This window comes from Manis javanica, chromosome 3 (genome assembly GCF_040802235.1).
Source record: "Manis javanica isolate MJ-LG chromosome 3, MJ_LKY, whole genome shotgun sequence".
NCBI lineage: Eukaryota > Metazoa > Chordata > Mammalia > Pholidota > Manidae > Manis > Manis javanica.
In genome coordinates this window covers 206,239,542-206,265,729 of record NC_133158.1, presented here as the reverse complement: position 1 = coordinate 206,265,729, position 26,188 = coordinate 206,239,542, and the positions used below count along the sequence as shown (strand labels likewise).

Genomic DNA, 26,188 nt, shown 5'->3' with positions numbered 1-26,188 from the left:
TGACCTCAAAGAGCTTTGAGTCCATCAAGGGAGAAAGACATATAAACAAATCACTGCAATGTGGTTGAATGAGTGAGATGCTAACAGTGTAAGCATCAAGCAGAGAACACAGTGCATGGAGGTATCGTTACATCTGAGAGGTGATCAGGGAAGATTTCACAGGAACTCTTGAGATGGGCCTTGAAGGGTGCACAGAAGTCTGCAAAGTGGGAGCAAGAGGAGAAGCCAGGAGGAAGTGGGGTGTTCAGTGAAGAGCCTTGGATTTGGAGTGAGAAGGCTTAGGTCCCTGTCCCAGTTCTGCCACTGACCAGCTATGTGATCTTGAACAAGTATGTTGCCTCCATGAGTCTTAAGTTTCTGTATCCGTAAAGCTAGAGTTGTCCTGACACCTACCTTTGAAGATGATTGGGGAAAATCAAATTATATAATGTTTCAAAAGTATTTTGTAAACTGTAAGCAAAAGAATTTTGGGTCTTAGCTCCTGGGTATGTCTACACTTGCTACCCCTCTGGGGAAGGGATAAAGATATGCCAAGGGAAGACAAGCCCTTACACTGGATTCAAGCTCATGGCCTCTGTCCCTGGCTGGGAACAGGGGGGTACCTTGTTTCTCCAATTTTGGAACTCTTTTTGGGGACACAGGATGGCCAGCCCACACCAAATATACCTGCAGCTTGGATGGAAGACCTGTGGATTGCATGCTGTCTGAGATGCGCAGCCTGCTGCACGTGGAAGGCCCTCAAGTCCTCCTCATCCAGAGCAATGTCCCCAAGGAAGGCAGCTAGAGAGAAAAGAAGAGGCCGGGGGCCAAGTGAGTCCTCCTGCCCAGCACTGAGGATCCTGCCCCACGGGCCGCTCAGCAGCTTTAATCCTCAACCACCTTCCGAGGAAGAAGAAGGGCAGTGGGGGACTGGCTGTGAGCACCTCTTGGAGACTCTTGCTCACTTTCTAGTTGGAATCCCAGCAAAGCTGATGCCTAGCCCCTACCAGATGAGGACACAGTCATGTTATTTATTCCATTATCCTGAAGCAAATACTTAGTAAGCACCTACTGGGAGCCAGGCACTACTCCAGACTCACATGGACCTAACCTTCAACCATATACAAGTAAGCAAATACCTCCAGAGAGAGATTGGTGCTACAGAGAGAATAATAGTGACAGGTGCTGGGAGATGGTAGAGTGGCTACTTTTGTGGACCTATAACCTTGACACCATGCTGAGCATAAGGTTATTCACTTAAATGCCACGTTAATTGAACTGGGGGAGGATCTGAACACAAATTAGAACAGCTAGGCATATTAAGGAAACCAGGACACGTAATGGGAGCTTCCCAGGTAGGAGGAAAAAGTTGAACAGTTCTCAAGTGACTCCTATTCTGAGTCTCAAGTTTCCTTCTCTGAAGGAAGAAAGGCCTGAGGGGAAAGAGACCCCCTAATAGCCCATTTCGATTTCTGGAGCTGTTTCTGGAGAGATGTGCTAACTGGACAGTCTTCCCTTTGAGAAGGGGGAGCAAGAAGAACAGAAGCCATAGAGCCGGGTGCTTTGGAAGGAGCTCAGATGTGAGCTTCATGCTGGGCTGAGGTGGGGGAGGCAGGAGGCTGAGCGGGCGGAGCAGAGAGCGGCTTCCCTGCAGCCCCACCCACGGCAACATCTGCTTCTCATCGTGAGTTCTGCACAGGCCTGGCAGGCAACGTTACACAAATTGTTTTAACCTTGAGGCCTTGCACACAGGTTTCTCCTCCCCAGATGGCCCACCAGGTGGACACAGACACACACACAGAATCAGACACCTGGGGTTAGTGTTCCTACAGACACACGGGAACATCCACAACCAGGCCAGCCAGTAGAGCTGTACAAAGCCATGGAGTCGTCGCTGCTCACTCAAGCAGCGCCTGCCCACCCTTCCAGGTGGAAGGCACTCAATACTATTTGTTTGAGTGAAATATGATGTTGATGTTCTCCAGGCCTGCAAATATATGCCTATAGACACATCCTCTTACATAGATATGACCTAGACTTGAATCAACAGAATGTAGGAGTAACTTTAGCAGTAATCTAGGCCAATCTTCCATTTTAAAGATCTGGAAACCAAGGCCTAGAAGGGAAATGACTTAACCAAGACCACACTGCTGGTCACTGGAAGGGCTGAATTTATAACTCAGGTCTCCTGTTTCTGGGACCCACTGCACACAAGTTCATCACCTCTGAAGAACTTATAGTGTAAATACATATATACAAAATCAGATACTCAGACACACATTCACAAAAAAATACACACAGAGTCACAGATTGACCTAAAAACGCACATGCATAAGCTCCAACACACAAACCAATTGCAAACTCCAAGCCCATTAGCCAGTGATAGTGACAATGGCAGCTTATGTAAATAACTGTTGATATTTCTGTGGTGCTTTCCAGTTGATAAAGTACTTTCACATTAATTCATTCATTGAACCCTGGCCCACTCAAGACATGTGCATTAAGTCATATTCCACCCATGCATTTGCCTTGAACTGTCCCTTTATAGACTCCTAGAGAGAGAACCAGAGGCCAGATTCCAGCCCACCTCTCTGACTTTAGAGATCACAACACTTGGGTGGGCCTAAGAGGGGGAAATGACTTGCCCAAAGTCGGCAGTTTGTAAGTGGCCTGGAATCTCTTCCACATGAGGAAGATTCTTTTACTTAAAAAGTCACCCTTGCTGACCTTGGCTCAGTAATTGATGGGACAACTGACATGCCAGGGTGACCTTAGCAAAGATAAAGGATGGGAAGTACACTCCAAGGAGGGGGTGGTGGGTTCCTCCATGCCAACCTTCACACAGGCACATGCATGCCACATGAACACCCCCATGCCCTTGCACAGATGCTGCCCCTGCAGGCTCACACACCTGCACCCAAAGGCGTCATCATATACACGTGTGGCCAGACATTTAGACTCATATTTGGACACAGCAGCAAAAACCAAGGCCTTTGGAGTCAGACAGACCTGTCTTTGAATCCCAGCTTGACGACTACTAGCTGACAAGTCATATAAACTTTTCTAAACCTCAATTTTCTCTCCATGAAAAAGGAGCTAATAATAGAATCTGTCTCCTAGGATTACTGAGTAAAATAAGGTATGCAAATAAAACACCTAGCACAGAGCCCGGAGCAGAGTAAGCACTCACTAACTGGCCACTGCTAATATTACCCCAATAACAACCCCATCAGCTCAAGTCCAGTCCTCCACTTTCCAAGGGCATATTGGCTCACCCATGCTGGCCTCCTAAATGAGTGTAGTCCCAGGGCGCTCAGAAGCAGAACCTTGAATTCCAAGTACAGAGGCCCTGGAACTGTGCTGGCCTGTGGGACCAGGGCAGGATAGAGGGCATGGCAAATGGAAGGCAGGACAGGCCCAGGGCTGGCTGTGGGTGAGCTCTGCGGAGGCGAGGCCTGTGGCGGGGGATGTCATGGCTGAAGAATGCGTGGGAACAGAGTGGGGCTGGGCAGGAGAGCCTATGCCCAGGAGCTGGCCTAAAGGTTCTGCCCACCACGTGGGATTCTCCTTGGGGAAGCCTGGGAAATCTGAATGCTGCCAGTCCAGGATGCCCCTCCTCACCCAGAAGGAAGCCCTGGGGTCAGGGTCAGGGTAGTAGTGTTTTCAACAGGGGATCAAACGTTTTTTGTTTTGTCTTTCGGCTGTAAACCAGCCAGAAGCATTCATGGCTGCTCCATAGCCAGGCTGGGAGTAAGATGGGAAAGAAGAGAATGGGCTGGCCCCCTGTGCCCATCCTCCAGATGTGCCCATCCTTCAGGGGGCCTCTTGACTCCAGAGTCTCCTCCCCCAGGACGAATGGGTAAAGGCCTCCCCTTCTGGGGAGAGGGAGAGGAGGCTGGCTGGTGTGATGGAGCCCCAAAGCCATGTGCGCCAGGCCTACACATGACCTATCATACAAATGCCAAGTTTCTAGCTGGGAGAGAACATGCTTCAGCTCCTGGAAATGCTTGCATGTACTTATTCACAGGTGTGTACTTATGCATAGGTGCACAATTGTATGCACACTGACGTGTACTCAGGAGTACCTATATAGTATGCAGTTGAACAGACTTGCTCATAAAGCAGGGCACACCCACAAATGTGCAAAAACGCTCTCATGACTACTTCCCTAGTGTAAGCTCTAGTGTTTACAAACATACATATGGCTGCATGTACATATCCCATTTCACAGGCCATACCCCCAAAAGGAGAAGGGCACCCTTAGAAACAAAGGAGGGAGAACAAGAGGGGGTAGTGGAGAGGGCGAGATCAGATACTTCCCCTGGATACCCTTAGGAGGTCTTTAGTGGCCTGAGGAGTGACACATTCTGCTCCTTCCCGCCTCTCCCCTATAGCTCCTCCCAAAATCTCTAGGGAAACTACAGCTCCTGGGGACTCCCACTGGTCCTCCTCCATCCGGGGCCCAGGGAAATTATAAATCTTTTCTTCCTCCCTTGGGGCACCTAAAAGAAAAGGTGACTCAGGGTGCAGGGGCATAGGTGGGGGGGGTGACTCATTCAGAGTGTCTGGAGGGGGAATGTGGTCTGGCAAGAGAAGGAACTGACTCTCCACCTCAAGAGTTTGCAACCAATTCCTCTGATGCCCAGTGAAATCCAAACCTAAGCCATGAGGCCCCTAGGGTGAGGGTGATGATGAGGGTTGGTTAGCTGGTGAGCCACTGCCCCACTGCACCTCCCAAAAGCAGACCTCTGAGCTGCTGGCCTAGGCAGAAGAAAGATCCTCACTGGTTCAGGAGCAGTCCCCGTAGGCGTCCCTGCTAATGGGAGCATCTGTGTCCCAATTCCTGCCTCTAGGGTCTCTTCCAGAGACCTGAGGGTCACTGCCAAGTTACCAGGAACAGCCACCCAGAGCTAGAAATCTTGGGGAAGGACTCCCTTGATGGTCTGGCATTCTAACTTACAAGAAATCAGGGTTGACTTGCTATTTCCCTGGGCAAGGGCAAGAAAGAGGGCACAGGGGGTTTGGTAGAACCTGCTTTGAGCACACACAGACCAACTTGGCTTCCTGCCCATTGTCCCAGTCTTGCCTAGAAAATCCAGGATACCCAGGGTATCAAGGGTTCTAATTTTGCCTTTACTGCAATAGTGACCATAACTCTGACAGTAAGTGCAAGAGGTGACCTCAAATGAAGGGGCCTGGCTCTCCTAAGATGTCGCAGGTGAGCCAGGGGAATCGATGGGGCTTTTCTTCTTGGTACTCCATGTGCAAGGAGGAGGAAGAGGAGTTGGAGAAGGTCAAGCTAGCAGAGGTAAGCAGGCACATCAGTTGTGTTCAAAGACAGTAAAGCCAGGCCCTCCTGTCACCATCACTTTGGTACCTGGATGGAGGGCAGGGCTCAGAAAAGGCAAGAGGCAAAGTCAGGCAGGACATTGCAATGCTAGCAGAGAAAAGAGGCTTGCAGGTGTCAGTGTGGGGCTCTCAGTAGTCAGGGCAGAGGGAGGCAGGGCTGCACCAGTCCCACCCACGAGGGGGGCCTGATCTGACTTTGGATCTTGGTCCTGTCAGGCTCCCGTACCCTCTAGGCCACCCCCAGGCCTGGCCCAGCTCCCCACCAGCCTCACTTCACCCCAGTGCAGAGCTTTCTCCAGAGCCCTTGTTTGAAGTTCCAACTCAGCCAGCCCCACCCTAGCATGAAATCTGAGACTAGGGACAGAGCCCTCAGCCTCTTCTTGCTGCTCCCAAAATCCTCCAATTTCCAACGAGTAGTGACATACATCAGATTGGATTCCTACCCATGCTTTATGGCTTTGCCCTAGCCTGCCTCCTCCATGAAGACCACCCCCCCCCAAAAGCCTTCCCAGCTTTCTGTGATCACGTTTCTCTGCCACCACTGCCCCCAGGACTGCAGGGGGGCAGAGGCTCCTTGAGCCTTAGGGCCTTCCCCTCCAAGGTGGCACATAACACATTGTGGTTTATGCTGTTGGTTACAATCCCACGTCTTACAGCCCCTACAGGACTGTAAGCAACCTGAGGGCAGGGACGTTGACTGACATGGCTCTGTATCTTCCACAACATCAAGCACAGGGTTGGCACATATGTGGCATGCAGTAAATGTAGATCTGTTGAATGAATAAGTGACCTCAAGACAGGGTCAGGAAGACACTCCCTTTTCCTGAAAACCAAGCCCATTCCCTCAGAAAAGACTGAAGTAAGAGTGTAAGGCACAGGAAATGGAGGTAGGCAGCTAACATTTATTCAGAGCTTACTGCGTGTTAAGTGTTAATAAGTGTTTCATATATGTTCTTATATTTAATCCTTCCCACCAACTCTACAGAGAGGCATATCACCAGTTCTGTTTTACAGGTGAGAAAAGCGAAGTTCAGAGATGATAATTAACATCCCCAAAGTTAGTATACAGCTAATGAGTTGTGGGTATAGGATTGAGAGATAGGTCTGTCTGCCTCCCATGCCCCTCTATCCACTAACCTCATGCCTGCCCAAGCCCAGCGAGAAACATGATGGCTAACTTCTGGTTTTACTCACAGCCCGGCAGGGGTGGAGGAAGAAGGGCTTGGTCCGTCCACCCAAAGTGGGGTCTCCAAGGTCAGGACTAGGGCAACCTGCTCCCCAACCCTGGGTGCCACACTCAGGCACTCTGGGAACTCTAGTTGCTGTGCCCCAGCCCCAGGCTCTGGCTGTTTGGAGACAGCCTGAAGTCAAAGGCAGTGAGTCAAAGAAAGGTGCTGATACCTTATGCCCTTTTTTCTTGTCCCAGGCAGCCTGTTCAGGGTCATCTGATGAGACAAATGGCCCAAGTGCCTGGCCATCTGGTCACTCCAGGGGCAGGACCCCTCTGGGCCCAGCAGGAGTGAAGGGGTTACACGGGGTCTTCCTGGACAAAGAATGAACAACCCCCTCCCCTCCACACTAACTCCAGGACGCTGACCTCGGCTAATTAACCTCCTGTGTCTGTGGACTGAGAGAGCTGATATATTATCTGAGTTCTCTGTTTTCCCCCTTTCCACCCCAATTTGGCCTGGTAGGGGCATCTGGCACACAGGGCAGAGGTAAGTCCCCCTCTTGGGCTGGCCTCTGACTTTGACAGCTGTCTCCTTGGTCCCAGAAGGTGTTGCTCTGGGGGTGCTCCGTGGGATACCTGGAGAGCACCCTCTGACCATCTCCGACAATCCCTTGGAAAACTTTATTCTTCACAGGGGCTGGATGGGGGTGGAAAGCTCAGGAGACTTGCTCCTTGGAGATGCGGGCCTTTGTGCACCCCATGAGACAGATGTGCAGCCCTGGGCCAGCCCAGACAGACAGGCTGGAAAACACCAATGTCCTGGAGATGGGGGAGAAGGGAAAAGTGCTCACACACGCACAGGCACACACATACACGGGAGTTTGGCCAGGAAAGTTTCCTGCGGGAGGAAAAGCCTCCTTGGCCACGGGTTTCTCTCAGGACTCTGGGAGCCTTCCCCAGGAATCCTCTGGGAAGACAAGAGGAGGCGGCAGCAGCTTCCACAAACAGCAGCAAAACTTCAGTCCTAAAAGTCCCCCAAACTTCCCCCTCCTGCTCTGCCTCTTTCTTTTGTTCCCCACTGCATTGCCAACCAGGCAGCTCCCGGCTTCCCACACTGGACTGTCTCCCTCCCAGCCCCAAACCCTAAGCAGCCCGCGCCTCCCCGCCGGGCCTGCCCGCGCCGGCCCCGGGCGCCCCGGCTGCCGCGGGGTGGGGGCGCCTACCCGCCTTGCAGGGGTCTTTGTAGCTGAGGGACTCCGAGTCGTCCTCGTCCCCCAGGTCATAGGTGTAGTCGGCCAGGTCCAGCGGCCGGCCCGGGCGCGGGAGCAGCAGCAGCCAGAGCAGCAGCGGCAGGCGGGCCACGCCGGGCATGCTGGCGGGCGCGGCGGCGGCGGGTCGCGCCCGGACGCGGGAGCGGGCGCGGGGGAAGGAGGACTGGCGGCGAGGGGAGGGCCGTGCTCCCTCCCGCGCTCCCCCTCGCCCTCCCCACCTCTTCCCCTTCCCTGCGCAGCTCCCTCCTTCCTGTCTCCCGCCCCCTCTCCGGCCGGCTCCCCGGCCCTCGCCCAGCGCCCGCTGCCCGCTCCGCTCCCTTCCCAGCTTTTTCTCTTTCCTTCGCTCGCTCGCTCGTTGCTCCCTCCTCCCCCCTTTTTAGGGAAATGAGCTCGCTGGAGGGCGGGTTTTCGCCGGGAGCTCGGCCCCCTCGGGGCCGGGCCGCGCGCCAGCCGGAGGCGGGGAGCGCGGCGAGCGGGCCCGCCCGGGAGGGGGCTCTGCGCCCGGGGCTGGGCCCGCGGCCGGGAGGGGCGTGGGGCCCCGGGGCGCCGGGTGGGCCGCCGCTCCCGCCAGGTGCCCTCTAGTGGCGGCTGATCCCGCGGGCTGCGGGCGAGCCCCGTCCCGGGTCGGGGACGCGCTGTCAGGTCGCCCGCGCGGCCCCGCCTCGCTCTCCCCTCGCTCTCAGACCGCGTCCCTCCGCCGGCGCCTTCGGTCTTTCCTCGCTCGCACCCTGTTCTCTCCCTGCGCGGTCCCTGTCTCCCTGGTTCTGTCTTTCTGCCTCGCTGTCTGTCTCTCCCTCTCCCTCGGGAGGCACCACTGGAGGGCGCTTAAAGCCCACGGATTGCTCCCCAGTCCCCTGCTGCTGCCCTCGGTCTCCCCTTCACCTTGGAACAGAGGGAGAACGAGACAGCCCCTCTGCTTCCCCAGGGCCCCACCCTTCCCCTAGCTGGCCCCGACGGGAGCAGGATAGAAGTGGTGTGAGGGGTTGGAAGGGAGACACCCTTTTTCAATCAGGCTGCTTTATTCTCTTGTGGGGGGAGACCCCTGGCCCCTCGGAGCTGCCTCTCCCGTGCAGCGTCCCCCTCTCCCTGAAGCCCCCACTTCTCCAGGGCCTGTCTCTGTGGTGTGCACAGAAGCAGCTTCCTGCCGGTCTGCAAAAGACCCCGTGCTGGGAGCCTTCCCCATCTCCTTGGGGCTTCCACAGGCCCTGTGAAGCAAAAGAACACTGTTAGTACGTGAGGGAGAGGGGCTGGGGATGGAGATTGTCTATGAATCTTCCTTTCTCAGAGCTCCTTAAGTGACCGCACCTCAGAGGGCCCCCAGTTTCTCGTCAGCTGACATGGCAAGGTGGCCCAAGCCTTCCTGGGCCACTTCTGCTCCAGTGCCCTGGCAGTTGCACCTGCTCACCTGAGGGGTTCTAGATGTAGAAGAGGGGGACCTCGCCACACAGGGTGCTCACGGTGGTGCCCAAGAAGTCCAGGTGCCCAGAGGATGCTGAACCAGTATCATGGCCCTCCTCCTGGTCCAGCTTAGAGAGAGACATTGCAGGCTTGACCTGGGAAAAAACATCTAATTTGGAGCCTGGGAACTGAGTTTCCGTCTCACCCACAGCCCCTGTCATAGGACCTCAGGTAATCTCTCTGTGAGTTTCCTCACTAGCAAAGAGGGTGCTGTGCTGGAGTCAGAAGCCCCTAGGCGATACGTGGGTTCTGCTGAGACCAGAAGTTTAGCCAGGGACAGGACTGAGGAAGAGGTAGGGAAGGTGTGGTAAGTCTCACCTGGCAGCCCACGAAGAGAGGTGCTATACAGGTGACAAATGCTCCTTCCAGCAGCTCGGGGAGGGAGACAGCCCATTCCGTCTCACCTACACACCTACCTGGAAGTTCTGGAATTTTCTAGTGAGAGCCTCAAGACTTGGGATGCTCTCCGGAGCCATCTTCATGATGTAGCAGCAGGTTCCCGGGGCTGGCTTGTAGGCAATCAGGAGCTGGGCATGGGAACCCCAGAGTTCATTCGGGAGGGTCCTGCCTTGCTCGCTTCCTAACCTTGGTCCTGGGCCATTACCCACTAGGTTGAGCACTGCAGGGATTCATTGGAAACTGGGGCTCGGGTACCCCAGGAGAGGCAGAAGCGCTGGGGAATGGGGAGAAAGGGATGTGTATGAACTGGTACATCGGGGTGGAACTAGCAAAGTCTTGTCATTGGTCCCCCAGCCCCTGGGTCAGAAGGTCCAGCATACCTACCTGCTGGTAGTCATACACCACAATGCCAGTGGAGCCAATGGAGAAGGTGGCCGTGCCACCCACATGCTCACTCAGGAACAGGCGTCGCTGGGCTTCTGGCCCCCCAATGCTCATCTCTAGGACCTGGGGGAGGGCACAGGGCTGCCTGGCATTCCTTTTCCTCCACTTACCCCCTGGTACTCATGCCCACCCTCTGTCCTCTTTACTCAAATGTAATTCCTTCCTCCCTGAGAGCTGAGAGAGGCTGAGTGGAACCAGGGGCTTGCAGGAACAGGCTCTCACACCAAAGGGCAGGGGCCTAGTGGAGAAGCCCAGGCCAGGTTCACCACTTTATACCTGCCTCTGTTCTCTTGTCCCCTACCCTTCATTCCCCACAGACAGTCTGCTGTCTGTCCAATCCACCCAGCCCCCTGTCTGGCAGGCCCTATAGCAATTGCCCACCCATTCCAGGCCTGCTCACCATCTCAGTATGTTTCTGGCTCATGTGAAGACCCATCAGCAGGGCCCCCACAATCACCACGACGACAAGGACCACCACCACGACCACGATGAGAAGGCGCTTGAGGTGCACAGGACAGCAGGGGATGCTGAACCGGCCCCTGGGGGCTGCTGAGTAGTCCTGATGTAGGATGACAGACAGGGAGACAGATGTGAGGTTTTGAGAATGCCCCCTCTTCTCTCTGCCCAAGCTGGATACCCTCCCAGGGATGAACAACCAATGCTATGGATGTACAGAGGTGGGCTGAGGAGATCAGAGAAGGCTTCCTAGAGGAAGTAGCCTGGATTCTACAACCCTCAGATGCTTAGAAGTGAGATCTAGCTTGGATAGACCCACAAGAACCTGTGTCATCCGTGTCACTTCCTGCTGCTTCCTCCACACCCCTGGCAGCCTGGCCATGCCCAGTCCCCTCTACTCCGCAAATAACCCATGCTCCTCACACCGCCATGCCTTTGTGCATATTCCCCTTCTTCCTGCGAGGCTTCCTCCTTCTCTGCCTGCTGGGCTTCTACTTACTCTTCTGGAGGCTGCTCAAGTGCCTCTTTCTCTATGAAGCTGCCTATGAAGGCTCCTTACAGCCCTTTCTGTTGGCCTCGGTGGTGGCTATCAGCTCTCATACTGGAATTACTGGCTGCCCTATTTCTCTCCACAAGGGGCCCTGACTTAGTGGTTGGTGTCTATGTAGTTAGCAAGTCCGAGGCTAGTTAAGTGAATGCATTTGGATGTGGAACAGGCCCACAGAGCTCACACACACACACACACACACACACACACACACACACACACACATACACACACACACACAGCTTCACACTCACCGGCGGGCTCTCCATTAAGACCTCTTTGCTGCCCACATCCATCTTGCTACAGGCACCCTCCCCTCCTCATCTCCCAAGTGTGGCTAGGGTCTTATATGGGCAGGTAGGGAGAAGAGACAGAGGTGAAGGACTTGGCCCCCGTTTGCCAGCCAAGCTCTTGGCTTTGAAGCCTGTTTGTTCCTGGTCCTCCAGAACCGAAGCCCTGATAAGCCAGCTGCAAGAGCGCCTAAGGGCCCTTGGCGCTGGCACAGGAGCCCTCTTGGCCCTGACAACAGCAAAGCTGGTTCTGAGCACCCTTGCCCCAGGGCGTTCTGGGCCTCTCACCTGGGGTGTCTTCCTGGCAGGCCCGCCTTTCCTGCTGGCACCTGCCCCTGCAGGCCTGTGGCTCTCCCTGTTCTCCTGCCAGGCCGACCCTCTCACACAGCCAAGGGTCTGACCCAGTGGGGAGCCCACCACATTCCCAAAAGAATTGCCCCAAGAGAAGGGATGAGCTCCTGGAAGGGGAGTGAGGAGGCAGAGCATGTGGACCCTGGGGACAGTACTGAAGGCTGGGGGAGCCTTGGCAGCAGTGTGGGGGTTGTAAATGGCCATTTGTCTGGGGCAGCAGATTTTCACTTCAAGCACTCCACCTGCCTGGCTTCCTCCCACACATCTAGTACCTAACCTCCCGCCACACTTAGCCATTCCTGTCCAAATTCTGAAAACTCAGCCCCTCTGGTTATAAATTCTTACTTACACATACTTACTAATGTGTGGTTTTTCATTCTTTGCTATGGGCTTGTTGGTGAATGGAAGGCTTTTTCTTCCCCCATGCTTTTACTTTTTTGTTTGTTTGTTTGTTATCATTAATCTACAATTACATGAAGAACTCATGCTTTTACTTTTATTTGCATTTATTTTATGCTGAATTTATTCCAGGGCCATACATTTTTTGTTTCTCCAGTTTTGTCTGGGATAACCTTTCTTCTGTGCAACCTCCTTTTCTGGTTTAGGAAGAACCTGCTCTTTTTCAGTAAGGATCATCTCAGAGAGGGGGTGGGATTACCTTATGCAGGGGTGATCTGCCCCTGAGCCCTGTAAGTCCTGCAGGGCATCTTGGGGCTTTGCTCACCTGGATGGGCTCAATGACCAGAGAGTCTACTTCTAAACCCTTTAAGTCAGCCTGACTCTGCAGTTTTAAGCATGTGCAGCAAAAACACAGCACTCTTTGGCCCACCAACCCTGTTTCCAGCCCCACAATTTGGCCTGGGCACACCTCCCAGTGCCACCATCTTAACGATAGAATGGCACACGTTGCTTCCATAAAATGACATCCTTGGTGGCTTTTGGACTTGCATGGTGTTGATGGCCGGGGCAATTTTACGAGCATTCTTAAAATGAACACGAAAATTTGAAACTCTTGATTTTCATGATTTTATAAGGTTTTCTGCATCAAATGAATAGTGAACCATTTTCAGAGATCAAGCTAAGGGCTTTGATAAAGAATCTACACCTGACACTTCTTTCTTGTATCTGGACAGCCTTGAACCGGGCTGGGTGTGGGGACTGGTGGTATCTCTCTTCGTCCTTGAGCCAGCTCACTTGCTTGATGCAGCCTATCAAGCTACCCCTGTGCACTCTTCTTTGTATATCCTCTGATCTTAAATTTTCCCTGACAAGGCTACTCACCCAAATGTAATCTACTTTCTGGACCTTCTGCTCCCTTCTACCTCTTGCCTACCTCTCTCCAAAGCCACAGAGGTGGCTTTCGTGTACTAAGACAAGTCTACTAATGGCTGTATGCTTTTCTCTCATCCTCCTCTCAGCTTGTTAGCCCAAGTGGTCTCTATGGGACTTCACCTCTAAACTCTTAGGAATATGTAACTCAGAGCCCTGCCCCTCCATCCTCTGTTGGCCTCATTCCCATGGCTTCCTTATACTTTGACTCCAACACTTCACCCCAGTTCCTATCCTTGTTCCCGGCCCTGGGGACTCCTGCCCTTCAGTCATGAGCTGGCCTCAACTCTCCAGTCCTGGCAGGTTGCCTTGTCCCACAGGGACCCCCCCCTGCCACCAACCTCCAGTTTGCACAATGCCTGGCATGTGAGCTGAGAGCCTCTGAGAAGCTCAGGGAAGGAAATTGCTCCCATCACATTCCTCACCCCCTACCACCCCTTTAAATATTTGCTAAAGCCTCCTACAGCAATGTCCTAGGAGGAGTGGAAGAGGGGACAACTGTGTGCAGCCTCAGCTGCATGCAGGTGCCAGATGTAGGAGACAACCCGCCTGCAGTGCCCACTCCTGCCCACCCCCTGGCCCCGCTCCCGCCCCCAGTTGTCCTGGCAACACTGGGATTGATTGGCTGACTCACACATCCTGGGCCTGAGCCAGGTGGGCAGTGGGCCAACGGGAGAGCCAGAGAACTGCATGCATCTCGGGGTCCCTGTGGGCATCTCAGGGGGCCGCAGAGTCCAGCTGTGGGGCTTGTTCTGAGCAGGCATTGTGCCATCAGTATTGGCACTGGGAAAGGGATCTCTTTCCTGGAAAGAAGCCCCTCTCTCTCCGGTCCTCAGTTTCCCCTGCAGGCTGCCCTTAGGCTATACGAATTATGTTTCTTATCTTTTTTCCTTTTTTAATTCCTATTTGAACATTGGAAGGAAGGATGCCCTCAAGTTTCATAAAGGAAGTTGAGATGCTGGGACCGACCTAATAGAGGTCTTGGAATTCTCTCTTCCTTCTCAAGCAGAGGGGAGGGATCTTTAGCTGGGCACGCACAGCTGCTCCCTTGCCGCCCCCCCCCCCCCCCACACACCTGCCCTTTGCCACAGTCTTCTTCTTGACCATTATTTAAACCATTTCTCTCTCCTGGAGAGACCACCCTCAGTGCCTCACCACATCTCTGAATACCACACACCCTGAAAGGCGATCGAAGAGCTGATGGCTCGGGCTATGTGACCTCATCGCCCCAGCCCACTGTCCTCCCGCCTGCCTCTGAAATCTCCCATTCTCCCTACAGTGCCTTTGCAAGCACTGCTGTTTTCATCAGCTATGCAAGGTCTTTCCATTGCCCTGTCTTCCCAACCAGGCTTCCAGCCCTGGGACTGGCCCTGAGTCCATGCTTTCCTCAAGTGTCTTTGTACCTGCTACAGGGCAAGGAGCAGCACACAGTCAGCATGAAATTGCATTCAATAATAAGTCTGTCACCAAACATGAAGGGGCTCAAGAGTTCATTCCTTCAGTATGTGGAGGAGTTGGTGTTTCGTTGGCCAGCTCTGGGATCCTGAGAGAGTTGTTCCTCATCTCTAGGCTTCAGTGTGTTCATCTGTGAAATGAGACTGGTACCGCCTCACCTGTTCTGTCCCCCTCTCCAAGCTGCTGTGAGGATCCAATGACATCACTGTATGCAAGTTCAATCGTCATGATCCTATCATCAAGTCATCCCCCATGACACCTCTTCTCACTAGCTAAGAATAGGACCCAGCCTGCCCCTTTTGTCTGTCTCTGAGCTAAACCCCTCCAAGAACTGTGGGTGGTGGAGAGCCCCATGGTAGCCATTCCCTCTATGTGAGCCTCCCCTTTCCTCCTTCCAGCCCCTCAGCTGCAGGGCATGGACAAGATTCACTCTGCCCTTTGTGTGCTGGGCAGAGCTGTGCCAGGGACGGGTGGGCACGGGTGACCAGCTGCCCCAGCCACCCGCCACCCTCAATTGCTTGTCTTCCCACATGCTGGCATGAGAAGGGCAGCACAGGCAGCTGGGCATGCAGTGTCTACTGGGCATCAAAGGGCAGGGGCATTCCTAGCTGGGAGAACATGGACTTCCGCTCAGAACAGAGAATCCCCTGCTGGCAGAGGCTGGGGACAGCTGGGGGAAAACATCTAAAATCCAGCAATCTTGGTTTCCTGGACTGATGTAGAAAGAACACTGGCCTGGGAGCCCAGTCACCTGCCTTCCAGGCTCCCCTTTTCCTACATCTGTGAGCTCCTAGGACAGTCATTCCCCACACACACTCCTGGGAGGTAACACACATGGCAGTTACCATGTTACTATGAGTGGCAGTTCTCAAACTTTTTGGTGTCAGGACCCTTAAAATGCTTAAAAATTATTGAGGACCCCAAAAAGCCTTTGTTTATGTGGGTTATGTCTATTGATACTTACCTTATTGATATTTGCTAAGGAATTTAAAAATATTAAGATAGCAATAAATCCATCATATGTTATAACATACATTACATAAAATTTTAAATGAAATGGATTATTTTACAATTAAAAAAGTAGAGAGAAGAATGTCATTGCTTCACATTTTCACAAATCTCTTTAATTTCTGACTTAATGGAAGATACATCATGTAGCCTCTGGAAAATTCCAGGGTAGTTTTGTGAGAACATGAAAGTGAAAAGGGCAAATAACATCTTAACATTATTGGGAAAATCGTTTTGATCTCAGAGTCTCCCTGGAAGATTCCTAAGAACCCTTGGCCTCCCTGGACCACACTCTGTGGACCTTGCAGAGTAAGTTGAAACCCTTGCTCCATCACTTTCTTCTTCTGGTACTATGGGACTTGATTTTTTTTTTTCAATCTGAAGAAGGGGATTAAAATCATCTACCTCAAAAGGTTGGGAGGGTTAAAACAGAATACACAACACACAGTAGATGTGACACAGAGCTTGGCTGTTTCCTTGGCTTGGGCCTCAGTTTCCCCATTTGTTAAACAAAAAGCTTGACTGGAAAAGGTTCAGGGCTCTTTCCAGCTCCAGCATGCTATGGCTGTGCAATGAAAGATGTCCCAGAATTTCACACACTCCCACTCCAGCTCCAGTGACATTTTCCTTTTCAGCTCACACAGACACAAAGGCACGTTCAGTTCACTGGTCTATAAAAACACATGTGAACACATACATACACACGTGTCACTTAAGACATGCCCATGAACTCTGCTTAGAGGACGTGTCTCCTCAGGACCAAGACACGCACACAGGTACACAGCTACACAGAGGTGCATGGGTCCCTAATGTAGAAATGCCTCCACGTGGCCGTGCAGACAGCTGTGCACACGGTCCTGCCACCATGGGATATGTATGTACACCTTGTACACCTGCATTCACGCACACACCCTTTGCTTGCCAGACACCGAGCAAATTGGCCCGAGACCGCTGGGGAAGCGTACAGCAACCCCTCGTCCTTGGGCTGCGCCCGGCCCGGCGTGCCCCCTCCGCCCTGCGCGCCCCCGCCGCAGTCCGCGTCCACCCCAGCGGGTCAGCGGCTCCTCAGGCTCCACCGGCTCCGCGCACCTCTCCGAGGCGGCGCGCGAGCGCGCGCAGGGGCGGGACTGCAGCCGGCGCCGAGGGCTGGAGGAGTCCCTCTCCGCAGCGGGCAGCGGGCAGCGGGCAGCGGGCCCCCAGCTGCGGTAGCAGCTGCCGGCTCCGGGAGGGGCCAGCCGGCGCTGGGTGGTGGAGAGCCGTGGGGCGGAGGCTGCGGCCGCTGGCCGGAGGGAGAGCTTGCAGGCAGCATGGCGGGGCTGCGGGCCGGGCGGGGCTCGGGGCTCGGGCTGCTGGCGCTGTCCACGCTGGGCTTCTGCTTAATGCTGCAAGTTAGTGCCAAGAGGCCCCCCAAGACGCCCCCTTGCCCGCCCAGCTGCTCCTGCACCAGGGACACCGCCTTCTGCGTGGACTCTAAGGCAGTGCCCAGGAACCTGCCCTCCGAGGTCATCTCTCTGTGAGTGCCAAGCCCTGGCCTTGGGGTGGGACGGGGAGGAGGCAAGGATGCCACTGGGAGTGAGTGGATGGAGAGCTCCCCTCCGCAGTACAGGGACGGGAGACTCCAGGGCGTCTTCAGGACTGGAGAATCAAGGCATCATCCAGGCAGGGAGCTCTGCAGTCAATGCAGGCTCAGCAGCCATGGCTGGGGAGAGTTTACGCCAAAGATGAATCACCACCACCATCAGCATCAATGAGACCTACTGTGTGCAAGGCCCTGGACTTGCAGGGAGGGGGTTGTTTGCATGATCATGTGGACCAGTTCCTGTGATGCCATACCAAAGAGCAGAAAGGCTTCTTGAGGGAGAGAGGCTGGCAGCAGGGGGAGGGGTGGAAGTGAGATACACCCCCACAGTGCCCTGGCACAAGGCACTCTGTGCGGGGCCAACTAGCCTGTCACTTGCAGCAAGCGGCCTCAGGGACTGGATAGGCCGTGTGGTCTTCAAAAGGAGAATGCTAGTCTCCTCCCCATCCTAGTGACCATCCCTCAACAGCTTCGTGCACACTGCGGGTGTCTGGATGATCATGAAGGTGGGGGGAATAGAAACTTCTTTTGGCTGAGAAGGAAGCTGAACCCGGGGCCCTGGTGCTCAGGGAGGTGATAAGGGAGGATAATGATGAAGGAAGGCAGTGAATTAGTGAGAAGAGAAAGGCAGTCCAGGGAGTCCCAGGCGGGTGAAGTGGGGAGTCTCCAGGGTGAGTGTGTACAGAACCATGGCCCTGGCTCCTTTGCATGGCCCAGCACACCCTGCGTATTCCCTACAGCACTGACTCTGGTGTCCTCTGCAGGACGCTGGTGAACGCTGCCTTCTCGGAGATCCAGGATGGAGCCTTTTCCCACCTGCCACTGCTGCAGTTCCTGTATGCACAGGGCGCTGTGGAAGGGCGGGTGCCTGGGCTGGGCAGGGCAGTGGAAGGGCGCAGATGTGGGACTGGGTAGTCTTCAGAAAATACAGGTGTCCCTTACTTTTGCTCAGATGGGAGAGCCCGAAAAGGTGGAGCAACATGAAGTCAGGAGGGGTGAGGAAGCAGCAGTTGGGGAGAAGGAGGGTAGGGGTTGCATGTGAAAACCAAGAAGGGGGCATTTGGGGGCCAGTAAGGAATGGTCTTGCCTCCTCTGGAGACCCAAAGCAATTGGGTGCGATAACCTGGGCTGGTGCCAGAGGGTGGACCCTGCAGGGGAAGTGGCCATATTAGAGACAGTGACCTGAGGGATCAGGGTTTGAAGAAAGAGCTGGGGGCTGAAAGGGAGGAAAGACAGGAGGGCCTGGAATTCTGAAAGGGTCTGTTTATGTTTGAAGCGCAGTCACAGCAGAGAGGACATGTGAGTGACCCCACCTCCTTCTCATTCGGGGATCCTCAAACTTGCCATCAGTTCAGAGGGACTGAAGTGAGCTCCGGGGAGGGTGGGAGACAGCAGCGATGTGGTGGGAAGGACCCAGCTTGCCAGGAGAGGGCTTGCTGCTGACTCTTCTGATGTTAGGGGCAGTCTGACACTAGGGACCCAGGCTACTCTCTCCAGGGTCCGGGGGTGGGATAGGGGGAAGGGCAGCAGGCCAGGGCTGAGGCAGCAGGCATGCCTGCAGATGGGCTAATTCCTCCTTTGTCTGTCTCCCTCCAGGTTACTCAACTCCAACAAATTCACTCTGATTGGAGACAACGCCTTCACAGGACTGTCCCACCTGCAGTACCTGTGTGTGCAGAGGATGGGGAAGGGTTACTAGAAAGGGGGTGGGGGAGGCCTAGCCAGGCAGGCTGAGAAGGGGGACTGAGTGAGGAAGGTGGGAAGAAAGGGGGGATGGGGGGCGTGGGGAGAAGGCAGTGAGAGCCCTAGAGGGCAGGACTCAAGCAGATGGTCATTTCATCCATCTTTGGGCCTAAACCATCCTACCGAGATGTCCTATCCGCACAGGCTTAATGTCACCAGGTTCAGCCTCGGGCGGGATCTAGGCGGGGTGTGGGGAAACAGCTGGTCTGGGTCTGGATCCTGAGTGGCGGCTGAGGCCAAGCCTTGTTTTCCCCAGCTTCATTGAGAACAATGATATCTGGGCACTATCCAGGTTTACCTTCAGAGGACTCAAGTCTTTGACACACCTGTGAGTACATCACACACACACATACAATGGGACCAAAGCCCCGCGCTCCATGGCCTTTGGCCTCAGGCGTGATCTGCAGGTGACCCCAGGTTCTCTCCTGCAGCTCACTGGCCAACAATAACCTGCAGACGCTGCCTAGAGACATCTTTCGGCCCCTGGACATCCTGAGTGACTTGTAAGGCTTGAACCCTTCCTCTTTTGCCAGTGCCCAGAGGGGTGCATCCCTGGAGGGAAGGGTGTGGGAGGCAGAGCTGGGAAGATCATAAATTCTTGAGAGGCTGGGAGAGCTTGGGCTTGGGGGGTCTCTGAGAAGGCTAGGCTGAATCACAGATTGGTAGCCTTCCAAGTGGAAGTTCCTCAAGGCATTTGTGGGCACTCTTAAAATGCACATGAGACACTATATGTATGTTTTTTTTTTTGAGAGGGCATCTCTCATATTTATTGATCAAATGGTTGTTAACAACAATAAAATTCTGTATAGGGGACTCAATGCACAATCATTAATCAACCCCAAGCCTAATTCTCAACAGTCTCCAATCTTCTGAAGCATAACGAACAAGTTCTTATATATGTATGGTTTTTAAACATGTGCTTTTTAAATGCATGTTTGATTTGAATCTACATTAAAGCCCTAGAGGATAGTCAAAATCACTGATCGGTATTTATATAAGAAACAGCAGCCCTGGATGGTGGGAGGTTGGGAGGAACTGCAATGCAACATAGAGTTGTACAGGTTGTACACTGCAAATGGCACCTGACCAGGGATATAAGGAGGGCCTGAAACTCAGCCCTCGTTCCGCTGGTCAAGCCTGTGTCCAGACGGCTGCATCCACCCCAAGGGGAACTTTTTCTAATTGGCACAAAGATGCCATGTGAGCAGCCAGCAGCAGCCTTGACAATATCTATTCCTGGAAACCTAGAGGGCCTGGGAGGGCAGAGCACTAAGAACCTGTCCCTTTCTGTGTCCCTTCCATCACCATCATAATCCAGGGACCTGCGTGGCAACTCGCTCAACTGTGACTGCAAGGTGAAGTGGCTGGTGGAGTGGCTGGCACACACCAACACCACGGTGGCCCCCATCTACTGCGCCAGCCCGCCCCGCTTCCAAGAGCACAAGGTGCAGGATTTGCTGCTGCGGGAGTTCGACTGCATCACCACGGGTAGGAGGTGCCCCTGCCTTGGGCATTGGGCCGGGCCTCCCCGAGGCTACTCCACAGACCCTGTCAGAGCCCTCGACACCCTGCTTCGCCAGTCCAGCAACCCTTACAGCAACTGTAAGAGCAGCCCGCCCAACCCGCTCTTACTCCCTTCCCCTTCCCTGCAGATTTCGTGCTGTACCAGACCCTGTCCTTCCCAGCAGTATCAGCTGAGCCCTTCCTTTACTCCAGCGACCTCTATCTGGCTCTGGCCCAGCCAGGTGCCAGCGCTTGCACCATCCTCAAGTGGGACTATGTTGAACGGAGGCTTCGAGACTATGATAGAATCCCAGGTACCTGTACCAGCCTCGCTGGCCCCAAATAGGGGGTGGAGTGGGTTGGGGTGGGCTCCACTGTTCTTCTCCACCGAGTGCCTGTACATAGAAGGATGGATGAGATATGGCCTCTGACCATAATAATGCCCATCATTGTGGGGGAGGCTGATATACACTCAGGTAACATACAGATAGTAGGTAGGCTCAAGGAGGGAGCATAAAGGAGAGGCCTACCCTGGGCAATCAAGGAAGGCTTCCTGGTAGAAGGGTTGCCTAAATTGCATCTTGAAAAGCAAGGGAGAGGGAGGAGTCAGAGGTGGTGCCCAGGTTCCTGGCTTAAGTAACCAGGTGGTCCAGTGAACTATGGGGAGATGGAAGTGGCTAGTAAGCTCAGTTTGGGTTTACTGAGTTTAAGCTGAGTCTAGAAGGCCAAAGGAGATACTTAGCTAGGAGAAAAAATGTGGGAAGGATGTTCTGGCAGAGGGAACAGCATGAGCAAAGTCAAGAAGATACAAACCATCTTAGTGTGTGAGTGCATGCATATGTAAACCAGAGCAGCTCATGTAACTGCAGCATAGGGTTCAGAGTGGAGAGAGGCCGACGAGACCCAAGAGGTGAGGACCAGGTCATTGGCAGGTTTTGAGCAGAAACTTGGGAGCCATCCCCAACACCTCTTCTCCCTCCCTCACCCACAGCTGACCTGTGGTTCATGTAACTGCAGCATAGGGTTCAGAGTGGAATCTTCCTTGATTGTGTGAACGAGCTCAGTCTGTATTGTAGAAAATGCCCTCTGTGAGCAGCAGGGACAGTGCCTAGGCATGGGGCAAGACAGGTGGGCAGACTGGCAGTGGGTGTCCTGGGGCCTGGATTGGGACAGTAGTGGTGGGGAGGCAGAGAGATATTCAGAAGGGAGAATTGCACTGACACACGAGGAGATAGAACATTGAGATTGCCCTGTATCTATGCAAGAACTTGAAGTCCTTAGAAAAAAACGACCCCCAGCAGAGGACCCCAAGTCCAGATGTCTTCCCTGGTAAGTTCTAGCAAACATTTAAGGAAAAAAATAACACCCATTTTACACAAAGTAGACCAGAAAGCAGAAGGCAGGTCTTGCAGGAGTGGGGACAGGTCAGCTGTGGGTGAGGGAGGGAGAAGAGGTGTTGGTGTTGGAGATGGCTCCCAAGTTTCTGCATGGGGTGGTTGCGTGGAGTCACAAATTGAAACTGAACAGGTTTGGGGGCAGACATGGAGCTCAGTGTTGGCCCACTGGAGTTTGAGGTGCTGGTAAGTATGTTGGCAGCTCAGGAGCTGGGGGTCATCAGCTTCTGGGCAGGCAGACCATACTATGGAGGGGACTCAGGGGTGACCGCCAGAGTCTGAGACTCATGCAGGCTTCCCCTGGGTGCAAGGTGGGGTCACAGAGAGGAGGTGGGTGAAGCAGTGCTGACGAGGAGAGAAGATCCCTGGGAACACAGGGACAGGTGAGGAGTGTGGCCCCTGTATTGATAAGGGTGCCTGAGAAGGGGTCTGAGTGAGCTGGCTGGGAGCAATGTATGCTGCGCACACTCTCATAAACAAAAGCCCTCTCGAAAGTTGGGGTGCTTAGGAGAATGGGTTTTCATGCACAACCACCCAAGCTTGAAGCTGTCATTTTCTATACCTGGGCTCTGTCACCTGGCTGTGGACAGCTCAAACTCTTCCTCCTTCCCCTGCATGGCCACTTGCCAGGGTGGGTGGGGTTTAGGCAAGTCCAAGCCTCAGTTTCTTTCGGTGTGAAATGGGCAAAATTATAGACCATTGCAGAGTGATTGAGGTAACGTGCTCACACTTAGCACACTGACTACACGCAATAAAAATTCAATAATAGACATTATCTTTAAACAGCCCTTCCATATCCAGGGATACCTATTTTATGCTCATGTCATTTTATATTTGAGCCCTGGGGGCAAGGATGGAGGGAGGTGCTGAGGCCAGTTAGCTGTGAAACAATTAGAAGCATTGAGCACTGAGTGGATAAACTTCACTGGGGAGGAAGATGGTAGCAGGGAGCTCAGGGTTGGACGGGTCTGACCCCCTTTTCCGAGGGCCTGGCATGGGGTGGGGCATGTGGGCTGACACTGCATTCCTCCATCCTGGCAGCCCCCTCTGCAGTGCACTGCAAGCCTATGGTGGTGGACAGCCAGCTGTATGTGGTTGTGGCCCAGCTGTTTGGTGGCTCTTATATTTACCACTGGGACCCCAACACCACGCGCTTCACCAAGCTGCAGGACATTGACCCGCAGCGCGTGCGCAAGCCCAACGACCTAGAGGCCTTCCGTATAGATGGTGACTGGTACTTCGCAGTGGCCGACAGCTCCAAGGCCGGCGCCACCAGCCTCTACCGCTGGCACCAGAATGGCTTCTACTCTCATCAAGCCCTGCATGCCTGGCATCGCGACACTGACCTGGAGTTTGTAGATGGCGAGGGCAAGCCACGGCTGATTGTGTCGAGCAGCTCACAGGCACCCATCATCTATCAGTGGAGTCGCACTCAGAAGCAGTTTGTGGCCCAGGGTGAGGTGACCCAGGTGCCTGATGCCCAGGCTGTGAAACATTTCCGTGCGGGCCGCGACAGCTATCTGTGCCTCAGCCGCTACATTGGTGACTCCAAGATCCTGCGCTGGGAGGGTGCTCGCTTCTCCGAGGTGCAGGCCCTGCCCTCCCGGGGCTCACTGGCCCTGCAGCCCTTCCTGGTGGGTGGCCGCCGCTACCTGGCGCTGGGCAGCGACTTCTCCTTCACGCAGATCTACCAGTGGGATGAGGGGCGACAGAAGTTTGTGCGGTTCCAGGAGCTGGCTGTGCAGGCCCCTCGGGCATTCTGCTACATGCCTGCTGGGGACGCCCAGCTGCTCCTGGCCCCCAGCTTCAAGGGACAGACGCTCGTGTACCGACACATAGTGGTGGATCTCAGTGCCTAGTAGGGTGTCATGGCCTCTGGGGAGTGGCCACTGGAGGCTAAGTAGGAGTCTATGTGAGCCACATATGTGCCCATGTGAAGACACATTGTAGCCAGCCTGCATTCGTGCCCTCACGTATACATACGCAGCCCCAGTGAGCATGGACACACACTGTGAGCTAGACCAGGGAGCCACTTCTCATAGTTGTAATAAGCATGAAGACGTGTATATGCACCAGTCAACCCAGCGCCTGGTGCCTTCCTGTGCGTGGACACCTGTCAAACCTGCCCCCCTCCTGTAGGACCCCCTCAGTCTGTTGCCTTCCACACACTCTGGCCCCAGGGTTGGGAGGAAGGCTGAACTTCCTCTCCTAGTCTCCTATTCTTTGGCTTACCCTGTGACTACCTGGTCTCTCCTATTGGTGCTCCAGGTGTCCATTTACCTGCTCCTGTTCTACACTGCAGCCCACAGCCACATCCTTCATACTTCTGGGGTCACTCACTCATGTTATGCTCCTTCTGCGCACACATGTGGACACTGGTAGACAGTCTCAGGGACGTGCACACACACGTCTATGTTCTGTTTCTGTGAGCATATGTGCAGATTCAGGGCTGCCTAAAAGGGCTCCCCTCCATTACCTTGCCTCTCTTTTTGCAGAAGGCACATGGTACCCGTCATCGGCTCACCCCTGGTGTGCCCACCCTCTAGGCATCAGCTTAACCTCCTGGGGCCAGAGTCTCTGCCCAAAGCAATAACAACATCCCCAGCAGGCCCCAACTTCTTGCCAGGCCTTTGTTCTTACAGGGGTTTCCTACTCTGACCCTGAAGCTGGCTCATGCGTGGAGACTACCCAGATAAAAGCCTTTCTGCTTTTCTTCCCTGTAGCTGCTGCAGCCTCAGACCACACTCCCTACTTCAGCCGCATCTTGGGGGTACAGCTCCTGAGCTGTGCTGGCTCCTTTGGGTGGGTCCAAGAGCTGGCCAAGCCAGGGACCCTGCTATCTGGGTGGGTGCCAAGAGTGGAGCTGTGCTGGAGAGCGTCTTGGAGACCCTGGGACCTTACCAATCCTCAGAGGCATGCCCCAGGGGCACTGCCTTCAGTGCCTGCTGAGTGTCCTGTGGGAGCCGCACCTCAGAGCCAAGCCTCTGCTGCCCTCTGCTGCATGCTGGAAATAGGCAAGGCTGGTGCAGGAGGCAGGCTTTGGGAAACTTCCCTGTGCCCAGACAGTGTGAGGGCCTCCTGGGGTCAGGATATCCAGGGCACTGGCGAGCAATTTTATGATTCATTTTCCTCAAATAAAAGGTTTCCACCCCATTGCCGGCTCTCAGGTGTCCAATGTCAGCAGCAGCAGTTTCACTAAGAACAGACCCATGGCTGTGCTTTTGTCCTTGCTGTGCGCAGGGGCCAGTCCTGGCTTTCGGACTCCCTTCTTCCCTGCTCCGCTCCCTCAGAGAGCTAGGGCGAGCAGGCAGGGTGCTGGGATCAGGAGTTCTTGGTGATGACACTCAGTGCTGGGCCAGTGTGAAGTCTCCACCAAGTGGGGCTGACTCTTGGCCAAGTACATAAAATCCTCAGAATGGAGTGTCTGACACGCGAGTCTGTAGGACTATATGAGATACAGAGGTGGCTCAAAGAAGGTGATTTGTAGGAGGGGAGGCCATTCTTCGGGGAGAACTGCTGTCTGTGGATTAGGGTTCCTTACCTGTCCTGGGTCTCAGAGTCCTTTTCCCCTGTGTGCCTCTGACCATGACAATGGGGAATCTCATAGGTGACACACCTGGGTTTTACTTCCTTGAACCACCTTCATGTGTCTTAGCTTAGCAGATGTTCCTCGGGGTCCCTAGGTACCCTGTTCTGGGAATGCCTGTACTGCTTTCTCAGATGGGGAACGGGCCCCCATGCAGTGCCAGGGAAGGGTGGGCAGGGGAAGTGGGTTGAGTCTCCCAGACATGTTGGCACTCTGTTGCCCAGTGGAAAGAAAACATTACTGTCACCGTCACTCCTCCAGGACTCTTCCCTGAATGACCCCAGATTTCCACACATGGGGAACGGAGCCCACTGTGTGTCTACCTGGTCACCTGCCCTGGGAGTCATTGTAGGTCCATACAGCTGCTTAGCAACCCAGTGTAACCGGTGACTGTGTCAACAGCTCAGGACCAAAGGCCATGAGAGGCAGAGTCCACTCACTCAGCCGAAGCTGAGGAGGATAACAGCATTCAGGGGCCAGCCTCACGCTCCTCCATGCTGAGCCCTGCTCTCAGTGGCAGACCTCTGACATCATGTCCCTCAGAGTTCCCAAGCACAGTGACCAGGACCAGGAGTCTCCATGGGAAAGGCCTCCCCAGCTAGGTGGGCACAAAGTGGCATAGGAGAGCTCTTCAACAGCCGCTGGGGGTACAGACAGGCCTGTGATGCTGAGGTCAGGTGACTCTGGAAGGCAGCCAGCGGGGAGGAGTGGTTCTGCAGCAGGTACCAAAGGACCTGAGGCTCACATGTACACAGTCAGCCCACACACCCTCACCTCCCCAGGCATGGATGCCCCTTCCCTCCTCCACAACCCCTGCTCGTCCTGAGCTAGTTCCCCTACTGGGTCAGTCATAGCCTTCTGGGTATTTTCACCTTG

General features: G+C 54.3%; 3 protein-coding genes across 10 annotated transcripts in view; 1 reads left to right on the top strand and 2 right to left on the bottom strand.

Annotated features, from left to right (window-relative positions):
- Window positions 1-8,001, bottom strand: part of BMP1 (bone morphogenetic protein 1) — a 38,538-nt gene extending 30,537 nt beyond the window's left edge. For 4 of the 8 annotated variants that reach the window (XM_073232663.1, XM_037024604.2, XM_073232660.1 and 1 more), the window contains exons 1-2: window positions 7,723-8,001; window positions 667-780 (exon numbers count right to left, since the gene is read on the bottom strand). In XM_073232663.1, coding sequence (XP_073088764.1) covers window positions 667-780; window positions 7,723-7,870 — 262 coding nt within the window. In that variant the 5' untranslated portion in view covers window positions 7,871-8,001. The remainder of the gene's footprint in view (window positions 1-666; window positions 781-7,722) is intronic. The other 4 variants (XR_012129642.1, XM_037024608.2, XM_037024600.2 and 1 more) reach the window with 4 other exon arrangements.
- A 769-nt stretch (window positions 8,002-8,770) lies between these two features.
- SFTPC (surfactant protein C) lies at window positions 8,771-11,460 on the bottom strand. Its single transcript, XM_073232665.1, has 6 exons — window positions 11,329-11,460; window positions 10,472-10,630; window positions 10,012-10,134; window positions 9,645-9,755; window positions 9,176-9,323; window positions 8,771-8,975 (listed from the first exon to the last, which is right to left on the bottom strand). The coding sequence occupies exons 1-5, from the start codon at window positions 11,368-11,370 to the stop codon at window positions 9,186-9,188; spliced, it is 573 nt and encodes a 190-aa protein (XP_073088766.1). The 5' UTR covers window positions 11,371-11,460; the 3' UTR covers window positions 8,771-8,975; window positions 9,176-9,185.
- A 5,103-nt stretch (window positions 11,461-16,563) lies between these two features.
- Window positions 16,564-25,899, top strand: LGI3 (leucine rich repeat LGI family member 3). Its single transcript, XM_017653857.3, has 8 exons — window positions 16,564-17,020; window positions 17,851-17,922; window positions 18,683-18,754; window positions 19,086-19,157; window positions 19,261-19,332; window positions 20,148-20,317; window positions 20,482-20,646; window positions 22,768-25,899. The coding sequence occupies exons 1-8, from the start codon at window positions 16,815-16,817 to the stop codon at window positions 23,583-23,585; spliced, it is 1,647 nt and encodes a 548-aa protein (XP_017509346.2). The 5' UTR covers window positions 16,564-16,814; the 3' UTR covers window positions 23,586-25,899.
- Window positions 25,900-26,188: the final 289 nt, after the last annotated feature.